Source organism: Panthera leo, chromosome A2 (assembly GCF_018350215.1).
Source record: "Panthera leo isolate Ple1 chromosome A2, P.leo_Ple1_pat1.1, whole genome shotgun sequence".
Classification (NCBI taxonomy): domain Eukaryota; kingdom Metazoa; phylum Chordata; class Mammalia; order Carnivora; family Felidae; genus Panthera; species Panthera leo.
In genome coordinates, this window is record NC_056680.1 from 108,354,516 (window position 1) to 108,378,338 (window position 23,823).

The 23,823-nt window shown below is 37.8% G+C and overlaps 1 protein-coding gene across 3 annotated transcripts in view; it reads left to right on the top strand.

The window, feature by feature from the left end:
* BZW2 (basic leucine zipper and W2 domains 2) overlaps positions 1–23,823 on the top strand; it is a 62,783-nt gene that overhangs the window by 35,830 nt on the left and 3,130 nt on the right. For all 3 annotated transcript variants that reach the window (XM_042919504.1, XM_042919494.1, XM_042919487.1), the window contains exons 5-10: positions 2,288–2,353; positions 5,925–6,060; positions 9,001–9,110; positions 14,017–14,187; positions 16,057–16,203; positions 17,520–17,658. In XM_042919504.1, the coding sequence (XP_042775438.1) occupies positions 2,288–2,353; positions 5,925–6,060; positions 9,001–9,110; positions 14,017–14,187; positions 16,057–16,203; positions 17,520–17,658 (769 nt within the window). The remainder of the gene's footprint in view (positions 1–2,287; positions 2,354–5,924; positions 6,061–9,000; positions 9,111–14,016; positions 14,188–16,056; positions 16,204–17,519; positions 17,659–23,823) is intronic.

Here is a 23,823-nt window from a genome sequence, read left to right on the forward strand (position 1 = left end):
GGGAGACATCTGAATAGGATTTAGGGAAACCTTAGGTTCAGAAATTCTACAGGCCACTTTTTCGGTAGAAATGTTAGAAAACTCTTGCACATATGAAAAGATACTCAATTGCATTCTTAGTAAGCAGTGGATATTAAAACTTAGCTAAGGTAGATTTATTTATATATATATATATTTTTTTTCTTTTCTTTTCTTTTTTGCCTCTCATCTGTACAGAACACAAGGAATCAGAGGCTCACATAAATTCTGGTGAGAGTATAAATTGGTCCAAACTTCAGGGAGAGCACTTTGGCACTATCTTTCCAAACTAAAACTGCACATTCCCTTTGACTTAGCAACTCCACGTCTAGGACTTCACTCTCAGATGTGCTTGCATATGTGTAGAATGACACATACACATACGATGGGAATTATCAGTGATGCTTGTAATAGTATCAAAGGTTGGAAACAGCATAGAAGTCTATCAGTAGAGTACTCATTAAAATTTTCTAATTCATATTAGATATGAATGTAGCTATTCATAGCTATATTAGACTATCATGTAGCTATTAACAAGAAAGAGACAAGAAGATATTTGTAATATCTATGAGGGATTCATACCAGGATTAAATAAAAAAAATTGCAAGTCACTAGAGAAGAAGACAAGCTGCCTATTAGGAAGAGACGTAGGCATTTCAAAGAAGAGGAAACACAAGGCTCCCCCAAATCAGATGAAGACATAATCAAACCTACTAGTAATTAGGGAAATGGAAGTAAAATCATGATATCGTTTTGCATTTATTAGATTGGTAAAAAAATAAAATTAGAAGTCTTTAGGCCCTAATGAAGGTCTGGACATTGCAGGACTGTAGAATGGAGCAACCTAGTAAACGTTAACACTATAGAGCTGAACGTACATGCATCATGAGTAGCTGGTTCCTGTTCTATCACTGACTTGTGTTAACAGCCAGTTGTTCTCAGCTAGACTACAAGGGCAAGTACTAGGACTCGAGTGATCAAATCAAATTTATTGGATCTCAATACCATTTATTCTTTTTCCTTATTGCATACTACTTCCCTGCCTGGGCCGCTATTTCCTCATAAAGGGCAGCACTGTAATCTTTACTCTTGTACCCCATCTTGATCACATTAGGGGATAATCTAAACTAAAAGTTTTAGATGACAGTGTATTATGTGTATAGAAGAAAAAGGAATTAGGGGCACCTAAGTGGCTCAGTCAATTAAGCATCTGACTTTGGCTCAGGTCATGATCTCGCCTTTCATGAGTTCGAGCCCCCACGTTGGGCTCTGTGCAGACAGCTCAGAGCCTGGAGCCTGCTTCAAATTCTGTGTCTCCCTGTCTCTCAGTCCTTCCCCCACTCACACACTCTCCCTCTCAACAATAAATAAACATTAAAAAAAAAGAGAGAGAAAGGAATTAGATTCAGAAATCGTTTTCAATTATAAAAATAATCAATATTTATAAAAATCTCTATTTAAATAAGAACACTTATTATTCTATTCAGGCTACCTTGACAAAATACCATAGACTGGGATTTCTATAAAAGAATAGAATTTCATTATTCGCAGTTCAGAAGGCTGGGAAGTGTACATTTAAGATGCCAGCCAATTGGGTTCCTGGTATAGTCTCTCTTATGGCTCTTATAAGGCCATCCGTTCTATCAGGTTAGGGCCCTACCCTTATGACCTCATTTAACCACCTCCTAAAGTCTCTACTTGCAAATATAGTCACATTGGAAGTTAAGTGTTCAACATTTGAATTTAGTGGGAATACAAACATTCATTTCACTTAAATAAACAGCCTAGAATTCCACTGACACACTTACAAACCCTGTTTGTGGGTTCTAACTAGATGGGGTGGGGGGGAGGCAGTAATCCTTTATTACTATGAAGTTATACCAAGTTTTGCTTGTCTTCTAAAGACGTCTTTGTGTCCACCCAGAGTACAATGTGTCTGAGGTCTTCTCTCTCCATCGTATCCATGGTCTCTGTGATTATATGTCACCCCCGTCATTTCCTATTGCCTTTCTCTGCATCTCACAGGTTTAACATTATTGTGTTTTTATCAGCGTTATTTTTGGTTTCTCACATGTTATACTTTTGTTTGAATTTCTTTTATTGTTATGTACACATTTCCCCCCTTGTTATAACTCCTTTGAAATGCTTACAGTTCTTTTACAGTTATCTTTTTACTTAGGGCCATGTTGTGATTATGGTGAGTTTCTACACCTCCTATTGTCTTTTAAACTTGTTCACATAATACTGAGTGCTTCTGTTTTATGTTTAGGTCTTCAATAAACTCATCAGGAGATATAAGTATTTGGAAAAAGCATTTGAGGATGAAATGAAGAAGGTAAAAATTCAAATGTAATGCCTTACCTGTTTAAAGTAATGAAATGGAGGGGGATGAAAATAGTTCATTTACACCGATAGTGCAGAAGTGCCAGGGACATAGTAAGTTTTTTAAAAATGTTTGCTGAATGAATGAGTACAACAGGTCATTAGCTAATTGCTATAGGGGAAAATACACGATTAGCCTAGATTTTGTTCATTCATCTTTATGTAAGACCACATACTTTGCTCTATAGGAGTGGTTTTATAGCATCTGATCCTTGACCTTGCAGAGCTTAAAAATAAAAACTAGAGTTTCCAAATATGCAAGAAAAATAAATATATCAAGGTGGAAATCTAGATGTGGTGATTTAAGCAATTAAAGCATGTGAAGGAGTATATGGCACAACAGCTAATACCCAGTAAAATTCTTTAATTTTCACAAATACAGTCTGGCAAAGAGGATAAAAGCACATCTTGGGAGATAATCTGTGGGTGTAAGTCTCAGTGGTGTTTCTCACTGTAAAATAGCTGCGGTAAGATGCCATACCTTAGGATTGCTGTAGGAATCAATGAGATCACATATAAGGTACTGAATAGAGTAAGTGGCCTCTAGTAAGTAGCAAAATAAATAGTAGCACCTCATTAAAGAAGACCTCCTTTCTGTCATTGCAACATGTTCCCTCTTGAAATTTGTAACTCTTGTGTGTGTGTGTATGTAGCACTCACTACATTAACTTGTTACAGATTTGCATGTTGCTTGATCATTATTTCCAATTTTAGATATCTGCTAAATTATAAACCAAGGGAATAAAGGAACCATAGCATCTACTTTACTACTTATTCGCTTCCCCATGTTCAATGCAGATCCATACATCATGAACATTTGACAGTAAAATCCCTTTTTAAAACAATTTGCATTCTCTATGACTCCATTTTCCCATTTCTTAAGAATAGTTCAGCATGGATACATAAAACTATATGTATAAAGATGTTTATCACAGTTTGGAGAAATAAGCTAAGTGTGCATTAATGGGAGACTGATTAATTAAATTCTGGTCTGTCCTTACCGTGGAATACTGTACAGTCATGTAAACAATGGAGTGTAACCACATGAATTGATTGGGGAAAATGTCCATGATAAATCGTTACGTGAAATAGGTGCGGAGCAGCCATTTGGTAGTTTAACTTCAGGCAAATTAGTTCATTTCTATCTGCCTCAGTTTACTTTTCTGTAAAGTGAAGATCAAGGCTGGTGTAAATTTCAATACACAGAAAGTATTCAGAAAAATAGCTGGTCCCCTTGACAAGTTTCAGCTGTCATCAATGAATAATTCAGTAAAAACAATACATGTTCACGCATATAGTTATGTATATAATATATAGAGGTATGTAAGTACATTTAAAAATCTGGAAGGACACATCAAATAGTTATTAATGAACACAATAACAGTTATTAATTCTAAGGAAGCGGGATTAGAGAGGAAATCACATTTTTATATTATTCTGTAGTGATAGATACTATTCTACTAGCATGTATTACTTTTATAAATATGAAAAAAAACTTAAATGGAAAAAAATGTCCATTACATTGCTAGGTGTCTAGAAAATAACAAGCACCTGATTAAACAGAGGAATTGATATAACAGGGAGGGAGAATGTAAAGCCTTTAAATGACATTTTACCACTTTTGTCTCATAATACCACTTATGCTTTTCTTAGCTCATTTGTAACTTGAAAATTTCCTTACTATTTTATTCACGTGATGTATATGTATGCTTCAAGAATGATTTATTTTTCATAGTATATCCATTTTAAAAGGAATATTCTGAAGTACAGGCAGCATCTGATTTTAATGTTGATTAACATAATTGATGAATGAGAATATGAATTTAAGAAAAAGATGTAACTTTTGCACTATTTTAATGAATGAGAGTATATTGATGGGCTTAAAAAGTAGTGTTTAATATTTTATTTTGGGAGCCATTTTTCATTGTTCACTTGAATCTGAATCATCTTTTCAATCAGAGGGAAAGGCCAGATTGATACAAAGTGTCTATGATTTTGTCAGTTCTTTTACTGTGTCCCATTCCTGGTATTCCCTGGAGCTTTACACACTGATACTCTCATTCCCTCCATGTTTTTTTTTTTTTTTTAATTTATTTATTTTTGGGACAGAGAGAGACAGAGCATGAACGGGGGAGGGGCAGAGAGAGAGGGAGACACAGAACCGGAAACAGGCTCCAGGCTCCGAGCCATCAGCCCAGAGCCTGACGCGGGGCTCGAACTCACGGACCGCGCGAGATCGTGACCTGGCTGAAGTCGGACGCTTAACCGACTGCGCCACCCAGGCGCCCCTCCCTCCATGTTTTTTTATGAACTTTGAAGGTGGCTTTGTTTTTAATTCACTGACACTTTAATAGGCGTAACCTGGGAGTGAAATGGACTAGTTTGATTCCAGTTCTGCCACTTACTCATTACTCATAATACAAATATTTAGACTCACATAACTTCTCTGTAATGTAATAATCCTTTAACTGTCAAGGATAGTAAGTTAATATTGCCCTACCCACTGTACAGAGTTAATGGCATTTCATTGGTGCAAAGTAATGAGAAAGTGAGCAAGGCCCCAGTAGTGATATTGAGCCCCGGGGATCTGAGTAACATGCCTAAGAACTGATGAACTAGAGAAAATAGCCTGGAATAGAGTCAGAGGAATGCGGGGGGGGGGGGGGGGGGGTAGCCTTAAGAAAGAGGAGGGTACTCCACATGACTGAGAACTCATAGAATGAAAAATGGGAAATGGGGTATAATCACCTTTGCTTTGGTTCTCCTTTAACCATCCTGAGGTTGCTACTTTCTCAATTGCCCCCTCTGAAATTGCTCTTTCCAACTCGCATCAGAGGGCTTTTCTTTCTTAAGAGGCTTTGTCATATCCTCCATTACCTCATCACCAGGGCTGCTAAGACTACATGCTCTAAGAAATACTGAGTTTGAATCTTGTTATTTTAGAAAGAGCAGCAGAAACTTAGAAAACCCCTTTCTCATGCAACAGTCTTCTTTTAAAGAATATTATATGCTCTGAACTCAGAAAAATATATGCTGATGTCAAAGCTTAGTGACTTTCCCTGTTTTTTTGTGTGTGGTACGATGTAACAAACCCCAAGAAAATGGGTAGCTATAGTATGGGGACAAGGGCATCCCAACACTGAAAAATATGAAGGACAATAATATATTTCAGTAAATGTTCTGCTCATTATGTAAAACTTACCCTTTCTTCTGTACAAAGTCCAATGTAAATTTTTTATATAACCTATTCACACCATTCTCCATATGTCTCTTTTTGTTCCCGTGGATGTTATCTATAGCTACGCGTAAGTGAACTTGGAAGCAAGGAACTGTGCCTGAGAAAGTCACTTTCCTTAGCATCCAGTTTATAAGCGAGCACGCGCATGTGTTTCTGATGGGTAATACTTGCGCTGTGCGTACGACCGACTCGTTGTCTGCCATTCAGCCATGCATGTACCTTGTCTGTTATTTTCCTACCTTAGTCCTTTGCTTTATAGACCTGGTTTCTTTTGTTTGACCCACAGCTTCTCCTCTTCCTTAAAGCCTTTTCCGAAACAGAGCAGACAAAGTTGGCGATGCTGTCGGGGATCCTGCTGGGCAACGGCACCCTTCCCGCCACCATCCTCACCAGTCTGTTCACCGACAGCTTAGTCAAAGAAGGTAATGACGCTTGCGTTTTCTTACCTGTCATGTGTCAAAAGACAAGTAAAGCCACAGGTGATTAGAAAAGTACCGGCAACTCCTCTTAGTGATCTCTTCTACCCACCCATCATCTGTATGAGCGAATGTGTGTATATCTCTAAACAAAAGAATCGTACATGTTTACTGGAGGAAACTGGAAGAAAAAATATGCACACTTGTACAAAGACAAAAACTATTAGTGAACTGAATTTCAGGGTGTAAGGCTTAATGCCTGGATCAAATACCCTGAAGTGGATGTCGTCCAAACTGTCTCTCAATGTAGTTGCCACTGGCATATTTTGTTGGGAGAATGCTTCATTGTACTTTGTGGGGCATTTAAACTGCCAGGCTCTAGCACCCACCTCTATTTAGTGTAATGAAAAAAGGCCCCTTCATGTTCCAAATGCCCCCCCACCAGACTGTTATTTCGCTGGTTAGGACCGTTCTTCTAAACCGTTACCTCTCAAAGTCTTGTGTTCGATGTTCATTTTGATCCCATTTTTAAGATATTCATTATCTCAGTTTTAGAAAGAAGTCCAGATGGTGGCATCGAAGTCTTGCTTTAATTTTAAGGCAGTAAGAGTTTGATAGGCATATATACAATCACTTGGTTATGGAATAAAACAAAAGTGGGCTCTTGGAGGAGGATAATGATATTCGAGTTATAATGCAACACAAAACAAAGAGTTATTTTTTCCTTAAAAATAAAAGAGCTTTTGTGAACACATCTGTTTCTTCTTAGAACTTAGTTTCTCTCCTACAAATGTTGAAGTCCCAGCCTCGTTCATGCCTGCAGTGAAATGGATTGTAGTTTTCTTGTAGCTGAGAAAAGAATAGTAAATTGCGAGTCGAGTGATCTTAGAGATTTTCTATAGTTTTGGGCTTAATATAGCTCAGATTTATGATAGTTCAGATTCTGTAATTTATGTGAGCCATTTTACCCTCAGAAAAACACAAGATAACATGTAAACAGTAAATGTTAATTATGTTAGATTTCCCTAGCCTTCATAACAGAAAATAATTGTCTTTCTGGTTGTATTAAAATCCTAAGTGATTTCTACAAATTCCTCAAATAATTTGATGGACAATGATGAAGCAAATATAAAATATTAATGATTATAAAATTTAGATAGTGGGTGTAAGTAACTAACAGTGTTTACAGTTCGAAACACTTGTTTTATTGTCCTAGCCATAGTGGGTTTTTGGGGTTTTTTTTGTGGGGTGTGTGTGTGTGTTTGTTTTGTGTGTGTGTTTTGTTTTGTTTTGTTTTACTCGTTCCTCTGCTCATTCAAGTGAAGAAATTTGGGCAAAGTTTGTGTTTGTATAAATGATACATTGATTGAATGCTCTTACTTGGAACTAACTAGAAGATGGAACTCAAATTGCTGTATAAGAAATTTTGTTCCATATAAGAACCTTTATTTCTTATGTCCAAAACAATAATATTCACGTCTTGGATATTTTCTCCTGTTATTTCTCACTACCAATCATAGCATTATCAACTTTATTCCAAGTATGGTTTCCCTGGTCATTATACGATGTCTGCTGGTACAGTTATGGGACATCCTTTCTTGTTTAGATTCAGTGGGAGAGTACTTCTCAACATAGAATAATTTATCATGCCTTCAGCTGATTGGCCACCATAGGCCACATGACTAGTTTTGGCCCAGTAGCAGTTGCCAGGGAGGCACCCTGGGCAGATGGGCTTAAAGCGAGGACTCTCGACTAATCATTGCAGAAGGAAATGGTACCAGGACTTAGACTTGAAGTCACCTGGCCTATGCAAAATAGAAATTCTCTTAGGAAAAAAAGGGGGTGTGAGGGATTGAGGCTGCAACAGTGAAGACTTCAGAAAAAATCAGTTCAATATTTCAGCTGCATTTTAACTTGGAAATTTAATAAATGTAACATTAACTTGGAAATTTGTAGTGTTCACAGAGGAACTGTCTTCTAGCTATCTAATTACTTATATTTGGAAATAAATCCTAATGTCAATATGGATATGTAATTGAGTGGTTTTCTGATTAACATTAGCTCTTTTAGTAATCTCTTTTAAAATATCTAGAAAAGACTTCAGTTTGAAACAGCATCTGTATTTTTATAGCTTGACTCATGAGGGTTTTTTTTGATTTTTTAATTTTTTTTAACATTTATTCATTTTTGAGAGTGAAAGAGACAGAGCATGAGCAGGGGAGGGGCAGAGAGAGAAGGAGACACAGAATCAGAAGCAGGCTCCAGGCTCTGAGCTGTCAGCCCAGAGCCCAACGCGGGGCTTGAACTCACGGACTATGAGATCATGACCTGAGCCGAAGTCGGACACCCAACCGACTGAGCTACCCAGGCACCCCATCATGAGTTTTTTTTTTTTTTTTTTAATGCTTTTTACAAGAAATAAACTTACAAAGTAAATATTGCCTGTGCATCTATAGCTTTATTTATATCTTTCACTATTAATGCATTTTGCCTAGTATCATTTATCAGCATGTTAATTAATGTGCTGCCATTTCATTTTTATGTCTCAAGATTTAGTTGTTATAACTCAGGATCACTGTTATAGACATGAAATACTGGTGAACCACAGGTGAAAGAGAAGCAAAAACAAAACAAACAAAAAAACTAGAGAATATTGGGCTTTCAATCTGTTTTGAACCAAGGTAAAAATAAAGACACGGTTATTCCAGGTTGGAATTAGGGAGTCTCACTTTGAAAAATGTTTTAACTGTTTTTCCTTTTCTTTTGAGTAATGGAACTGTGCCTAAAGAGCTATCCATTTTTCCTCTGTACCAAATCACGTCTTTGAGCAGCAGACTCCTTTCAGGAAACCTAGTGAGCAGCTTGCCCCTGTCTGTCAATTACCGGTGTTTTTGCTTATTAAAAGAATTCAACTCTCACTGTTTCTTTTTCTGTTTTTTTAAACAGGCATTGCAGCCTCATTTGCGGTCAAGCTTTTTAAAGCATGGATGGCAGAAAAAGATGCCAACTCTGTTACCTCTTCTTTGAGAAAAGCCAACTTAGATAAGAGGCTGCTTGTAAGTATTGTCTGGATAAGGGGTTGATGTTTCTGTCGTGGCTTTGGCAATGCAAGACTGAAGTGCTTGGGTCTGTGTTAAATCAGAGCATGGTCCCTTTTATTTCTGTATTACTGGCAGAGGGAAATTAATTCCATTTTAACATTTATCATATAAATGAATGGAATCAGAAAATTAAAGAGTCATAGGGTCTATTGTGATTTTCGGATCTGGATATTTGTTGAGATTATGTTAACATTGATCAGAATTAACCTTTTTTTTTTTTTTTTTTTTTGTAACTAGTAAGTATGCAGATTTAATGTTGCAATATGATAAAGTGCCATCAGTCTAATTAAACATTTCTGATGTGTTAGTTTGGAGATGGGTGACACCAATCTCACATACTTATTAATGTGTTAACAGAATAAGAGTTTAAACAGAATTCCTTGTTTATACCAAGACACCATGGAAATGACTTAGCTATTTAAGAAAGCAAACAAATTTGTTATGGTTGATTTGAAGCTCCCACTATCATAGTTGCTTGATTATGTTTTTTATTTCTCTTTCTTTGTGGTTTTCAAAAACAAATGAAGAGAAATATTTTGTTCTTAATATTTCTATCCACTCCCTACAATTTCTTTCTGCTAGAAGTCACACATGTGCAGAAGACAGAGATTTCTCCGAGTGACATTGCTCTTCTAGTCTAGGACAAAGTCTAAAATTGAAAGACGCCCCTTGGGGCGCCTGCCTGGGTGGCTCAGTCGGTTGAGCGTCCGACTTCGGCTCAGGTCATGATCTCGCAGTTCATGGGTTTGAGCCCTGCTTTGGGCTCTGTGCTGACAGCTCAGAGCCTGGAGGCCGCTTCCGATTCTGTGTCTCTCACTCTCTCTGCCCCTCCCTGTCTTGCACTCAGTTTCTCTCTCTCTCTCTCTCTCTCTCTCTCTCAAATATAAATAAACATTAAAAAAATTAAAAAAAAAAAAAGAAAGAAAGAAAGACACCCTTGCCATCTTCTCTTCACCTTTTCTCTTGGTTTTCACTTCCACTGTGTTTTAGTGTGCAATTCTGTCTGTCAGTCCAAGGGATTACTGTAAAATGGGCTCCTCCCCTCAGAAAACCTGAGAATAATTTTAACTGTAAATGCTTTTATTCTCTATCTCTTCAAGTTCCTTTGTCTCTTGAAATTTACCTTCAAATAGCCCTTTGGGTATTTCAAGTCTTTAGACTACGATAAAGACCAACGATTAACTAGATGATCATCTAGTTGATTTCTGCCGATAATTATTTTCATTCAGCCTATGTTTCTGTGCCAGACATGCTCCAAGAAGCTATGGAGCCAAGAGAGAACAGGAAGGAAAAGTTCCCTGCCCTCATAGCAACTTACTTTCTCCCGGACTTAGGGCACATCCTTGTGTACAGAAAGAGGAATCATAAAAGATAAGTGAATAGGTTGCCAAGCAGGGTGGAAGTTCATATGAAGGCAACGTATTCTCATCCTTGAGTCTGTGGATTAACTGTATCTGGGCTAGATCCCTCCGTGATCTATACACCTTTTCATTCCGGGACCTAGCCTGCAGGAACACTTCCCATGCAAGCCATTCTGTCCTTATGGGAAAGGGCAGAAACACGGGAGACTGAAGTAAACCCCTCCAGTGCAGTCAAAGCTTACCTTCTGCTGGCCAAAAGTCAGAGTGAAGCCTGGCACTGGAGTAGGAAAGTTCATTCTGTCACAGCTTACTGTTCCACCCTTGCAGGCAGACACAGCAAGGAGGGACTTTAATACTCATTTAAAGAGAGGGGGCACATGACTGGTAATAAAGATACAGTCTGTTACGGTTTGCCACAAAAGACTCAGGTTTATTTGTTTGTTTGTTTTTAAGTTTATTTTGAAAGAGAGAAAGGGAAAAGAAGGGGAGGGGCACAGAGGATCTGAAGCAGGCTCCGTGCTGATAGCAGAGAGCCCAAACTCACGAACAGCGAGATCACGACCTGAGCCAAAGTCAGACACTTAGCCAACTAAGCAACCCAGGTGCCCAAGACACAATTCTCTTAAGGCATCGTTCCTCAAAGATGCCCATGGCAGAGCTTGGTTAACTTAATTAGGTCACTTCATAGATTTATTCTTAAAGTGTCTTTCCTTTTTGAGGAATACATCATTTAACTGTTCCTACTTGGTTTCTATGTCTGCATATATTTTGGGTACGAGAAGCACAGGTAGAAGTTTCTAGCAGAAACACTATAAGCTCCATGAGGACAAGGTAATCCTCTGTGGAGCCTACCTGCTTGATATTTGCTAACTCAGTGAATGAACGAGAAGCTAGAGGGTCAATTTCACCATCAAGGAGGAAATTTTTATTTATTTAACACATACAACAAAATTCTCTCTGGCCGTACTAGTACATTTTAGGGGAAAAGAAGCATATCTCAAAGTTTGCAGTTACCCGTTTCTGTAATACAGAAGCAAGAAAAACAGCAACTCTGAAAAGAGGGGATGGGAGGCAACAGACTAAATCAACCATTGATTAGGAAACCATTAAGTAGGAAAACTCTAAGGAATATCAGAGTAGGAGGCAGTTTTCAGTGGCAGAGGAAGATCTCTCTGATAAGGTGACTTTTTTTTTAACTGTTTTATTTATTTTGGAGAGCACAAGCTGGGGAGGGGCAGAGAAAGAGGGGGACAGATGATCTGAAGCAGGCTCTGCCCTGACAGCAGCAATCCCAATGGGGGGCTCGAACTCATGAACCATGAGATTATGGCCTGAGACAAAGCCAGACACTTAACTGACTGAGCCACCCAGCTGCCCCAAGGTGACATTTGTGTAAAGACTTGAAGGAGTTGAGGAGTGAACTTTATAGATATCTCCAGAAGAGTTTTCCAGGCAAAGGGAACAGAATGCAAAGACTTTGGGGGCATGCCATGTTGGGGACAGCAGTGGGGAGTGTTTGGTAAGAACAAAAGTATAGATCAGCATGGAGACATAGCAGGTCCCATATCATCTAGGAACTTTGGCTTTTATTCTCAGTAAAATGGAAAGCTTTGTGGAAGTTGGAAAACTCTGGCTTTGCTTTGAATAGACTCAGAAGCAAGAGCAGAAGCAGGGAGACCTTAATCTAGGGATGAGGTGATGGAGATTTGTGCCTGGGTAGGGTTTTTCTGACTAATGCAAACCATGCTCCAAGCCAGTAAATATCATGATAGGACTTAGACTGACTTTACTTCAGCTTAATCTGAATAATAATCCTCACTGTCTTAAATGTGTCATTTATAAGGACTTTGAATATAGTTCATAAATAAACCCCCAGGAATATGTTTGATATATTCCTCTGAACATAACTTTAGATCAAACTTTGCAGTCACATTGTTCCTAAATTGAATACTCAATGTTGGCATGGAGTAATGGAATAATTACCGGCTATGGGCATAGTCTGCTATGTCCTTAAATATACCTGACTACATAATTTGGGTCAAGCTGTTTAGCCTTGTTGAGACTTAATCTATCCTCTATAAGAGTTTTTACTTTATGTAATTTTCAGGAAAATAGCCACATTTTGATTCCTAGAAGAAAATCAAAATTAAATTCGTTCCCCAAATCCCAAATTTGTTAGACCTTTTGAATGCTAGAACCAATGTCAGTGACTAAATTTCAGTCTGATGTGAAATGTTTGTTTTACCATGAATGCGTTTAATAGCTGCTCCCACCAACTCTTCTGACATTTTGAAACTCCTAACTCAACAGGGGAAGTTATGATACAGAGACTGTTGAAATTTGAGTCATGTCATAGAAGCCTTTGGCTATGTCCCTCTACATGGTAGCAAAACTATTAGAGATTTTTCTACTGAAATTTTTACTAGAGGCATATAGCTATCAACCATATATGTGCAAATCTAACCACCATAAAAATTTGGATCTACTTTTTAGACTGCAGCAGTCTGAAAAATGTGAAAGCTTTGAAAATTGCCTTAATATCTTAGCTGGGTGTTGAAGTCACACAGGATTAGAATATGACTAAGTGTTACTGGGACTTTTCCAAGCTGTGTAAGGTAAAATGGAAATGAGGTAAAAATATGCAAGCAGCCATGGTGTATTGCTCTTTAAAAATTTCCAACAGAATTATGTAATGAACTGAAGAGTTGGGAGGGTGGGTTTAGATTAGATCTTCCTGTTACTTAATTTAGAGCCACCACCATTAACAGATATCACAAAAATTCTCTTTAGCTCCAAGCTAGTATTAGACTAATAGCAGCATATTCTCAGATTGTGAATAGAAGTTCTTGAGATAATAGTCAGTACTGTTTCCTAATATTACCTCACGTCATCTCAGCATTATTAAAACTGACTTTTGGGGCACCTGGGTGGCTCAGGCCATGATCCTAGGGTCATGAGATTCAGTCCTGCATCAGGCTCTGCGCTGAACGTGGAGTTTGCTTAAGATTCTCTCTCTTTTCTCTCTCTCTCCCCGCCCCCAACTCGTGCACTCTCTCCCAAATATATATATACTATACATACGTATATATGTATGTATGTATGTATAGTATATATATCAGAAAAACCTGACTTTTGTCCATTAACTTGTAAGTTACGTTATTTACATTTAATTTAGCAAGTTCACTTCTGTATTCATATATGCTATACTTTGAGTAAAGTGAAAGAAAAAGTAAATAATGGTTCAAAATAGGTGAAGCTAGTTTATATAAGTTGATTAGCATTTTTTTCTTTCTCTGTAAACCTGTCCAATTTAGAAGGTGCTTAGCAAATGCTCCAGAAAGATACCCAAGATTCATTCATTTGAAAATCATTCTTTGTTCTGTTCTTCCCAGTGTGTGAGATAATCTAAGTGCCATTCTAATATGAAAAGTTTGTCCTTTATTGCTTGCTGACATTTGAATAGTTTGTTGTGAAACGGTCTTTTTCCTTTTGTCTTCAAGGAACTCTTTCCAGTTAACAGGCAGAGCGTGGATCATTTTGCTAAATACTTCACTGACGCAGGCCTGAAGGAGCTTTCCGACTTCCTCCGAGTCCAGCAGTCCCTGGGCACCAGGAAGGAACTGCAGAAGGAGCTCCAGGAGCGTCTTTCTCAGGAATGCCCAATCAAGGAGGTGGGGACCTGGACTTATTAGATCACTGCAGAACACACGAATGAGAGGATTAACATCGAAGAGCATAGGCTGGACCTTCCTTAAGAAGACCCACCTTTGTTTACTGCTTGGAACTTAATGTACCTGTTCATACCATCTCAATTGCAAAGTGTTGATTCAGAATCCTCTGGCATATTCCAGAAATTAATGGTTATTTCCACACAAGTGATTTATTTTATCACACTACTGTGATTAATGAAATATTTTAGTCTGTCGAATAGATTTGCCATCTACTGTCAGTTATGCACCATTTATGGTGGTTTTTCCATTTCATCACAGATAATATAATATGGTTAAGTATATGATTAGTGTTTGAAATCAACACTATGTATTGCGTGCGTCACTGGGTATGAATATATAGGGTTTTGGTTTTTTTTTTTTTAATTTTAAGACAAAAATTTTTGATGGTTTTTGAATTCGTAGCATGGGAAAAGACCAGTTGAACCAATGGCTTGTTTGATCATAGTCACAATAACTGCATATCCCTATAATATAAATACTACATTTTTTATAATAATAGTTCATGTAGCTATCGCTGTATCTTTTTAAATTTTTAAAAAATTCCTGCCTGAAGAAAACTTCCCATGTGAACTTTAACAACTTTTATGTGACAATCCAAAAATTAAATGAAGTCCTTTCTTTTTGCCATTTACTTCTGAGTCCCAAACCCTTACCACTGTATGTGCCCTAAGCCCCACATGGGACCTTACATGGCTTAAGACTAGAGAATTCCAGACCGATGCTTTCCAGCAGATGGAGGTGTTGGAACAAAAAATATTTCTAAGTCTCATGGCAGTAAGGTCAGCATTATAGTCAGTAACATTTCTCCAAGCAAGACCTTGTGATTTTCCATGAGGTGGAAAAAAAAAGCAAACCCAAAAAACGCTGTGATGCTTCTAGATGCAGAGATGTCGCCTGTCTTTGCATCTTTCTCTGGCCAGCTCAGTCTCTGGGAATTAACCAGAGCTTCTTAACCCATTCCTGATACCTCTGCAACCCAGGCCAACAGGAAAGAAAAGAATGTATTTTCACTAAAAAGGGGCAATGAGGGGAGTGGTAGTTGTGTTATTCACCAAGTCGTAGTGTACTTGAGGTATAGATTGTGGTGTTTTATCACTTTTGAGGACGTAACCTCAATTTGTGGTTGTATTTCAAAAGGAAAAGTTTTTTTTTCCTGACAAGTGTGATATAAAATACATTAGGCTAGGCAGACCTTTTATTCCATACTGTCAGATTTGAGGATAAATTGCATATCAAACATAATTTTAAGGGGAAAATAACCTGTCCAGTGTTGCTGCATTAATATGTATCATATAAAAAATGGCTTTGGCACTTCACAGCTTATTTTCATGGCTCATGAGAGTCTAAAGTAATAATTAAGAATGAATTGTGGTAAATCGACTTGTACAAACCCAACACGTTATTCATCTAGAGGTTTAAAGTTGTGAGTTGGAGGTAAAGATTCACAGCTCCGTGAGCTAATTTCAAACCCAGAGAGTCAAACCAGCTCAAGTCGTCTGTTCTGCTGGACCCAAAGGGGTGCTGCATGTAAAAGAATAACTTCTAAGAAACAAAGATTCCCTCTCACTTCCTATTATCCAGCAGCTCCTGGCCAGAGATAAGCCTATTAATTTTGGAACTAAAAATAAATCTGCTTTGAGAACAAATCATTGTGTTTTTCCTCCCTCTTGTAATCTGAGAGTATGTACTGGGAAGGGAGGGGCTGAGCAGAATATTTATCCACCCAAAGCCTTTTACTGACCAGGCATGGTGACAGGGAAACTGCCATCTGCCTGTTAACTCTCTGACCCCTTTTTCCATGAAATGTAGGTGGTGCTCTATGTTAAGGAAGAAATGAAGAGGAATGATCTTCCGGAAACAGCAGTGATTGGACTTCTGTGGACCTGTATAATGAATGCTGTTGAATGGAACAAGAAGGAAGAACTCGTTGCAGAGCAGGCCCTTAAGCATCTGAAGGTACGGGATCAACAGGAAACAGTCTTGGCCACAGACCAATTGTAGCCCTTAACTGTATGATATGTGGGTTCTAACTGCCATTCACCCAGGTTTGGGCCAAAGGCATTATTTCCCGTCTAAGAGTAAAGTCTTACTAAACACAATGTCAGAAAACACACAGAATAATTAAAGTTAAAGAGAAATATGGTCTAACTGTATTGGTTTCCTTTTACATGACAAAAATTCCTGGTAATATTTTTGTTTAAGTAAACTACAAAATGGTATTAGAATTTGAAAAGTTTCTACTCCTGAAACCAGTATTGTACCGTATGTTAACTAAATAGCATTTAAATAAAAATTCCAAAACATTTGAAAAGTATCTGAGTGGTGGAAGAGATCAACTGATTGTGTAAATAGCATGTTTTTGAGCAAGGATAAATGTTTTTGCTTTCATTAATTGTCTTCTCCCTATAAAACTATATTAAGATGAATGAAAGACATATCTTCCTTCAGAGTTTACATTTGAATTGGGAAGTCAAAGACTACCTAGTAGAGGGGCACCTGGTTAGCTCAGTCGGTTGAGCATCCATCTCTTGATTTCACCTCAGGTCATGATCTCATGGTTCATGGGATCAAGCCCCACCTCGGGCTCTGCACTGACAGCACAGAGTCTGCTTGGGATTCTCTCTCTCCCTCTCTCTTTGCCCCTCCCCTCCTCACATGCACACACTCTTTCCTTCTCTCAAGATATAAATAAAGGTAAAATAAAAAGACTGCCTAGTGGAAACTAGGTAGCATACAAATTAAAGATAATCCTTTGTGTTTAGAACAGAGGAGTGAGTGAAATCTGCAGGTTAAGTTGATCAGGGAAAGCTCCTTGGAGTTTTGTGTTGAAATGAGAAAACGTTGGGTCAACATCAGTGACTAGAAGCCAAGGACAATTAGGACAAAGGGAACAATAGGAACTAAGCCATAAAGATGACCTGTGAGGGTGTCTGGGATGTCTAGGGAAAGAACTCCACACTCCACCAGTACTAAATGTGGCCACCCCAAGACCTCACTCTGCCTCCTTTTCATAGTGCCCTTTAAACAGCAGCATAAGTTACCTTTGATAGTGTCAGAATTTTATTTGGTCTCTTTTAGTGGGTACATTGAGAGAAATCTGATAAGATGCTGGGCTAAAAAATTAATTTTGATTGGACACAATGTTCTAATGAGATAACCCTTAAAGTGAAAGCTTCCTAAAGAAATCTCCAGATTTCTGTTGTGTTTCAAGTATTGTCTCTGTACCTTCCAAGAAAGTTAATGGTTGGTTTTACTCCCCACTTGTATTTCAGCAATACGCTCCACTCCTGGCTGTGTTCAGCTCCCAAGGCCAGTCAGAGCTGATCCTCCTCCAGAAGGTTCAAGAATACTGTTATGACAACATCCATTTCATGAAAGCTTTTCAGAAGATCGTGGTTCTCTTTTATAAAGGTATCTATCCATGTTGCCCTACCGTTCTGTTTCCCTGTTTTGTTGAAGATCTTTGAGGGCCAGCGCAAGGGCTAAGGCAGAGGGAGACATGGGATTCATGCTAAACTTTGTAAGTTTTAGTGAGACAGCCGTATTATGTTAGAAGAGAGAAAGTGTATATGCCACATATTCATGGTCTCAAGAACCAGCCTGATGAAGCCCCTGGGCACATTGCCAGAAGACTACTGATAAACCGGTTATTATTTTGTGGGAGGGTGGGGGGGTGGTAAAAAAGACTGTAATAACAGAAAGTAATTAGGTCTATTTTTGAATTGTAAGAATTAGCTCTAATAACTATAATTACCAAAGTCTGCCTATAGTATATTGAGATCTTCTCAGATGCCATAAAGCTGACTAAAATTATGGAAATAATTAGCTTTTTACTTTGTATTTTAATTATTTGGCCCAGCTATGCTCCTGTTTTTGAAGGAAATGACTATTTTTAGATTTCCCTTTACTGTCTTTTCATTATATTTGTAATGATTAGGTTGTCATGGCAACTGGCACTGCCTTCAATAAATGAATGCTATTAGGGTTTTAACTGATCTCCATCTCTATACCTACAGTATATAAAAAATAATCTTGGACTATTCTTTGGTCTGAGTTCATGTAGTTTTATGGGGGAGGAGGAAAGAACACTTAGGAAATAACACATTTTGAACATTATAAAATGTTTGGTAGAAGGTACGGCAATCTTAAATGGCAATTTAATATAGAAAGAAAAAGTAAAGTACAAATTAACATCAGCCAAATCTTTCTTTTCCTTTTGATGTGTTCTTAAATTTGTCTACTTTTTTAATGTGTATTTTGAGAGAGAGAGAGAGCGAACAAGCAAATTGGGGAGGGCGGGAGAGAGAGAGGGACGCAGAGGATCCAAAGTAGGCTCTCTGCTGTCAGCAGGGCTCAACCTCGTGAACTGTGAGATCATGACCTGAGCCAAAGTCCAGTGCTCAACCAACTGAGCCACTGAGGTACCTCTTACATTTGTCTATCTTGGATGATCATTTGGGCGAATTAGTATAAAAATTTTACATTATTTATTAATGACTATTTTATAGATGTTAATGGTACTTCACAGAGTCTTAACTGGCCGTTGAGATTCTTCAGATGGATATATATCTTGCCCCAGGTGTTTGGGTGATATTTTACTTTCTCAGCATTAAGGTATTCAGCACAATCTTTATTATATCAGTAGGAGAAAGTACTGACTGCTAAGTCTCATTTGAAGTAATTTGAGTTTTCCTCCGGCCAGATCCAAGTTAGGTCCTCTTGGACATGGTCATGAGAGTCAACATCCTAAAACTAGGGCGTAAATGGTCTCCATGGTTACCCATCAGAACCAAATCTGCAGATCATATTGCTAGCCCACCTTCTTTAGCAGCCAAGGAGAAGCCATGCCCATCTAGCCTATGGCCATTCTGTCCAGACGCACCATAGCAGACTCCACTGTAAACAGGTAGAGAGACCTCTGAAATTTGTTTCCCATTTGCTTTGTGAGTGGCTAGTATTTTCCACTACAGAAAAGCGAACTGTTTTATAAACTAGTGCCTAAGCCCACAATTTGCTTTCTTGTCATTTAATAGCTAACCCAACCAGTGTCTCTAACCAAATCTTTTTGTAACTGAAACATATGTGTTGGAGCTTTATCTGTAGGAGCACCTCATTTTATTATTGAACTTATTCACCAAAACAAACAAACAAAAAAACCCTACTTTTTTGTCAGTAATGGCATCTATTAAAACACTTTTCCACATTTCTCATTTTAACCATCAGTGTCAACATCCTTCCCCGTTGACCTCCTTTTAACAACTACTGACAAAACCAGTTGCTTTCAGTTATTTCCTCTTGTTCGGCCCCATATGCTAAGGAACAGTGACCAGAAATGATAAAATAACCAAGAAATGGGTACCAAAAAGTAAAAAAGGAGAAGAATAAACTCTTCCTTAGGCCATTGATAGCTAGGTGGTCACTTTTTAAATAATCAAAAGTTAGTAAGGTCTGTGGAAACTATGAGCAGACCCACGGGAACATAGGAAGGTGTCAACGTCAATTTTATTCTGGCCTCGTTCTTTTTGTAAATGAAATCAGGAAACTGTAAAGTGAAGACTGAAAATAAATCATTGAGAAGTTAAAACTAAATGTTATTTTCTAGGTAATTTCATAATTTCGCACAAAATTATATATCTAGTCTTTTTCTGAAAGAAGTAATTATATATATTTTTTTTTTCTTGGAAACATGGAATCCCCGAGGAGCGATTATTCCATCCCATTTTTTAAGAGAGTTATGGTGTTTACCTTCTTACCTTTTTTGGATAGTGGTCTTTTATTTGACCTAATTTTATCCAACAAATATCTGGGCACCAGGAGACATATGTTATTTGTTTTTACAAGGATTTGGATGTCCTTGTTCTGTATTTAATACACCTGGAAAGGCTTGATGAACAGTGTTATGTATTAAAGCCCTCTTTTCCCAGCGCTATAACACATATGAATCACCTGGAGAGCTTGTTAAAACACAGATTCCCCAGGGATTTGGGTTCTTTTTAATTTTTTAATGTTTCTTTTTGAGAGAGAGAGCATGAGCAGGGGAGGGGCAGAGAGAGAGGGAGACACAGAATCTGAAGCAGGCTCCAGGCTCTGAGCTGGCAGCATGTAGCCCGATACAGGGCTCGAAATTATGAACCAGGAGATCATGACCTGAGCCAAAGTCAGACACTTAACTGACTGAGCCAACCTTTGGGGATTCAGGTTCTGAAGGTGGGTCCAGGGTTGGGCCCACAAATTTGCATTTTGAGAAATTTCCAGGTGATGCTGTGACTGTTGGTCAGGACCACTTGTCTGATGGGTCATTAAATGCCAGAAATGACAAATTCCGTGAACTATGGTAACATGTTTCAAGATTATACTTCTCATTAATTCCACGTACACATACACATTCAACAAATATCAAATAGTATCTTGTTTGTGTCTTTTATGTAATGATGTGGATTCCTTTTATTTACTATAGGAACACTTTGCTTTATAGCAGGGTTGTTTTTTTTTTTAATGTATTAGAAATAATTTCTCTCCCATTTAATCTATTATGTACACACACATCTTCTCTGTATTTCTAGAACTTGAGGATGACAGAAACTTGGGAATTTGATTCACCATGTCTCTGACAAACCTTTTTTTTTTTTTTTTTAAACAAATGCCATTATTGAAAGATTTTTTTTAAACATATAAATAACAGGGAAATAAAAGTGAATAAACTGTAAATAATAATACTTTTCACTAATGAACTAAAAAAGTGGTGATTTGTCATTTAGTAAAGATTCTCTTTCTGATTTAAATCTAGATTTTTGTATTTCTGTGCAATAGGAAAAATAAATCCATCACTAACCTTCAATCATCACATTATTCATTTTTGAAATAATTTCTTTCTCTTCCTTTCTAAAACCAAGTACCATACTCTCAGCATGTCCATCTGAGAGAAATATAAACCTGTCAGGTACTGGCACTATCTGTGTCATGGGTTTTATTGTTTGCAGATACTTCTTAGGTTAATTTCTGTCCCTTGTGGATATTTTTCTGAAAGAAACTTCCTGTTCTCATTCTAAAAAAAAAAAAAAAAAGGTGAGTGGCCTTCTCGCTATACATTATCAATATTCTTAGGGTAAATTATTTTTCACTTAATGTCCCTGTGTGATGCCCGTAATGAATATTTTAGTTCATTAAAAAATAATGAATTTCCTAAGTTCCAAGTCATAGTTTTTAACTTAAATATGTAAGTAATGTTCTCGAAAGCTTTGCCATTCTCAAACCACTCGTACAGTAATTCCTCTTTGATCATCACAAAAACCTAACATTTAAATTCTAACTCTGCAAATTGAGAAATATGTAGTTGTTCTCATCGAGTTAATTAATCTGTCCATCATACATTTACTGAATGCACAGGAGATGGCAGGCCTTCCATTAAATGCTGGAAGTGAGTTAATGAACAGAATAGTTCCTGAGTTCCTGGATTTCAGAGTGTAGAAGAAAACCAAGGATTACAGTCCTCGTTTCATTTCTAAAATGAGGCGCACACAGAGGGTGATACTGAGGAAGGGCACACAGCATTCCACCAGACGTGATGAGGAAGTTGGCCAGACAGGATAGAGAAAATTATTTTTTAATCTGAGGGAGTTCTACATGCAATTGTAGGATGTCTGCTTTTCTTACAGGACTTGCACTGATATTCTGTATTCCTAGTAGGATTTCTCTGGGAGATCCCAGCAAACACTTTGCTGCTTCTATTAATGAGAACTCTCCCCACTTTTCCTTAGTGGAGAGAAAAAAAAGTTCTCTCTTTATTTCTCAAGAAGTTCTTTACTCTTTAGATTAGACTTTTCACTAAACCAAAGTTGAGTGTCTTTTTAAGCTTTTTCATGTTTGTGCTTTGCCCCCTAAGTTGCCCTGGGTGGTTGCTTTTGTCCCTTTGTTATTATTTATTCCCCCCTCTACAAGGAGTATGGTCTTGCAGGCAGAATTCATTACAAAATTAGGCTCTTCTAAGAACTCAGCTTTGCACCTGGTCTCCTTTTCTGCTAACAGTGTATCTGATAAGTTTTACCTAATGATCTAGTATCTGTGGTTGACAAGATTTTAGTAGCTGCATGCCCTCTTTCAGCCTCTGTGGGGCAATAAAACACATGAATGAGTTCTCCATCTTCAGAAGAAAAACCTGAAAAAAAATAATAACCTTAAAGTGCAGCCTCAATCAGCTTTCCACCATGAGCATGGTATCACCACAATTCATTACAGTGGGGAGTTAACATAGCATTTCCCTATGTGTTTGTCACATTTTAAATTCCATTTGTTTTATAATAATAGTTCTGTAGTACTTGCGTATAATTTATAAGCTGAAAAGCATACATATGTTGGTTGTATGCGCTCAAAATTGTCCCATTAGGGGAGCATGATCAAAAAAGTTTGGAACTTAAGCTGTCTAAATCACAAGCATCTTAAAAATGCTACAAAGACAAAATATTAAAAAGGACATTTATCTATTTAAAGTTTATTTATTTTTGAGAGAGAAAGAGCGAGCACACAAAAGTGGGTTAGGAGCAGAGAGGGAGAGAGAATCCCAAGCAGGCTCCACACTGTCAGCACAGAGCCCGATGCCGGGATCAAACCCACAAACCATGAGATCGTGACCTGAGGCAAAGCCGGGGACTTGACTGACTGAGCCACCCAGGAGCCCTACATAGGACTTTTAAGCTCCATGTTGGAGGGGCACCTAGATGGCTCAGTCAGTTACTAGTCCAACTTCGGCTCAGGTCATGATCTCACGGTTTGTGAGTTCGAGCCCCACATGGGCTCTGTGCTGACAGCTCAGGACCTGGAACCTGCTTCAGATTCTGTGTCTCCCATTTCTCCGCTCTTCCCCCACTCCACACACACACACTCTCTCTGTCTCTTTCTCTCTCAAAAATAAATAAACTTTAAAGTAAATAAATAAATAAATAACATAAAATCCATGTCGGAGCTAATAAGTGTTCTCAAAGTCTGCGCAAAGCAGCCTTGCACAAGAACAAGTCACTTCCTCAGGCTGGGAAGCATTTGCTCCTCGCCTCAACTAACGCTGGGATTCGATGGCAGTTTTTCATCGTTGTGAGTGCAGGGTGTGAGTTGGAAGTGGAAGCTAAAAGCTAACAATAATTCTCTAGGACAACTGATTCTGATTTTTACACCGAATTCTTATAGATGAGTAAATCCAGACTTTTTTCTCCCTTTACACTTTGTAGTGTATTTAATAATAAAAACAAACAAAACAAACTTGATATTTTCTAAAGCCAGTCCTGTGTATTTTTCGTCAGTTCATTCTCTTCCATTGAATCCAAGCCAGTTATTAATTTTGAAGAAAAAAAAAAAAAAAAACACTTCAGGTTTTGGTTATGAAAACATCAGTGGTGTTTTCAATGAAAACAATAGTGGTGTTTTCATTAAAAACAATCTCATTATTTTTCTCATTTTTTGTAAGTTAAAATTCTCTTTCAACTGCACAAACATCATTAGCATGATTTATCGGCATTTTTGGTGGATTGCGCAGGCATTGAGGACAATAATATCCTTTTTATCTGCATCCCATCTCGTTTCTTACTC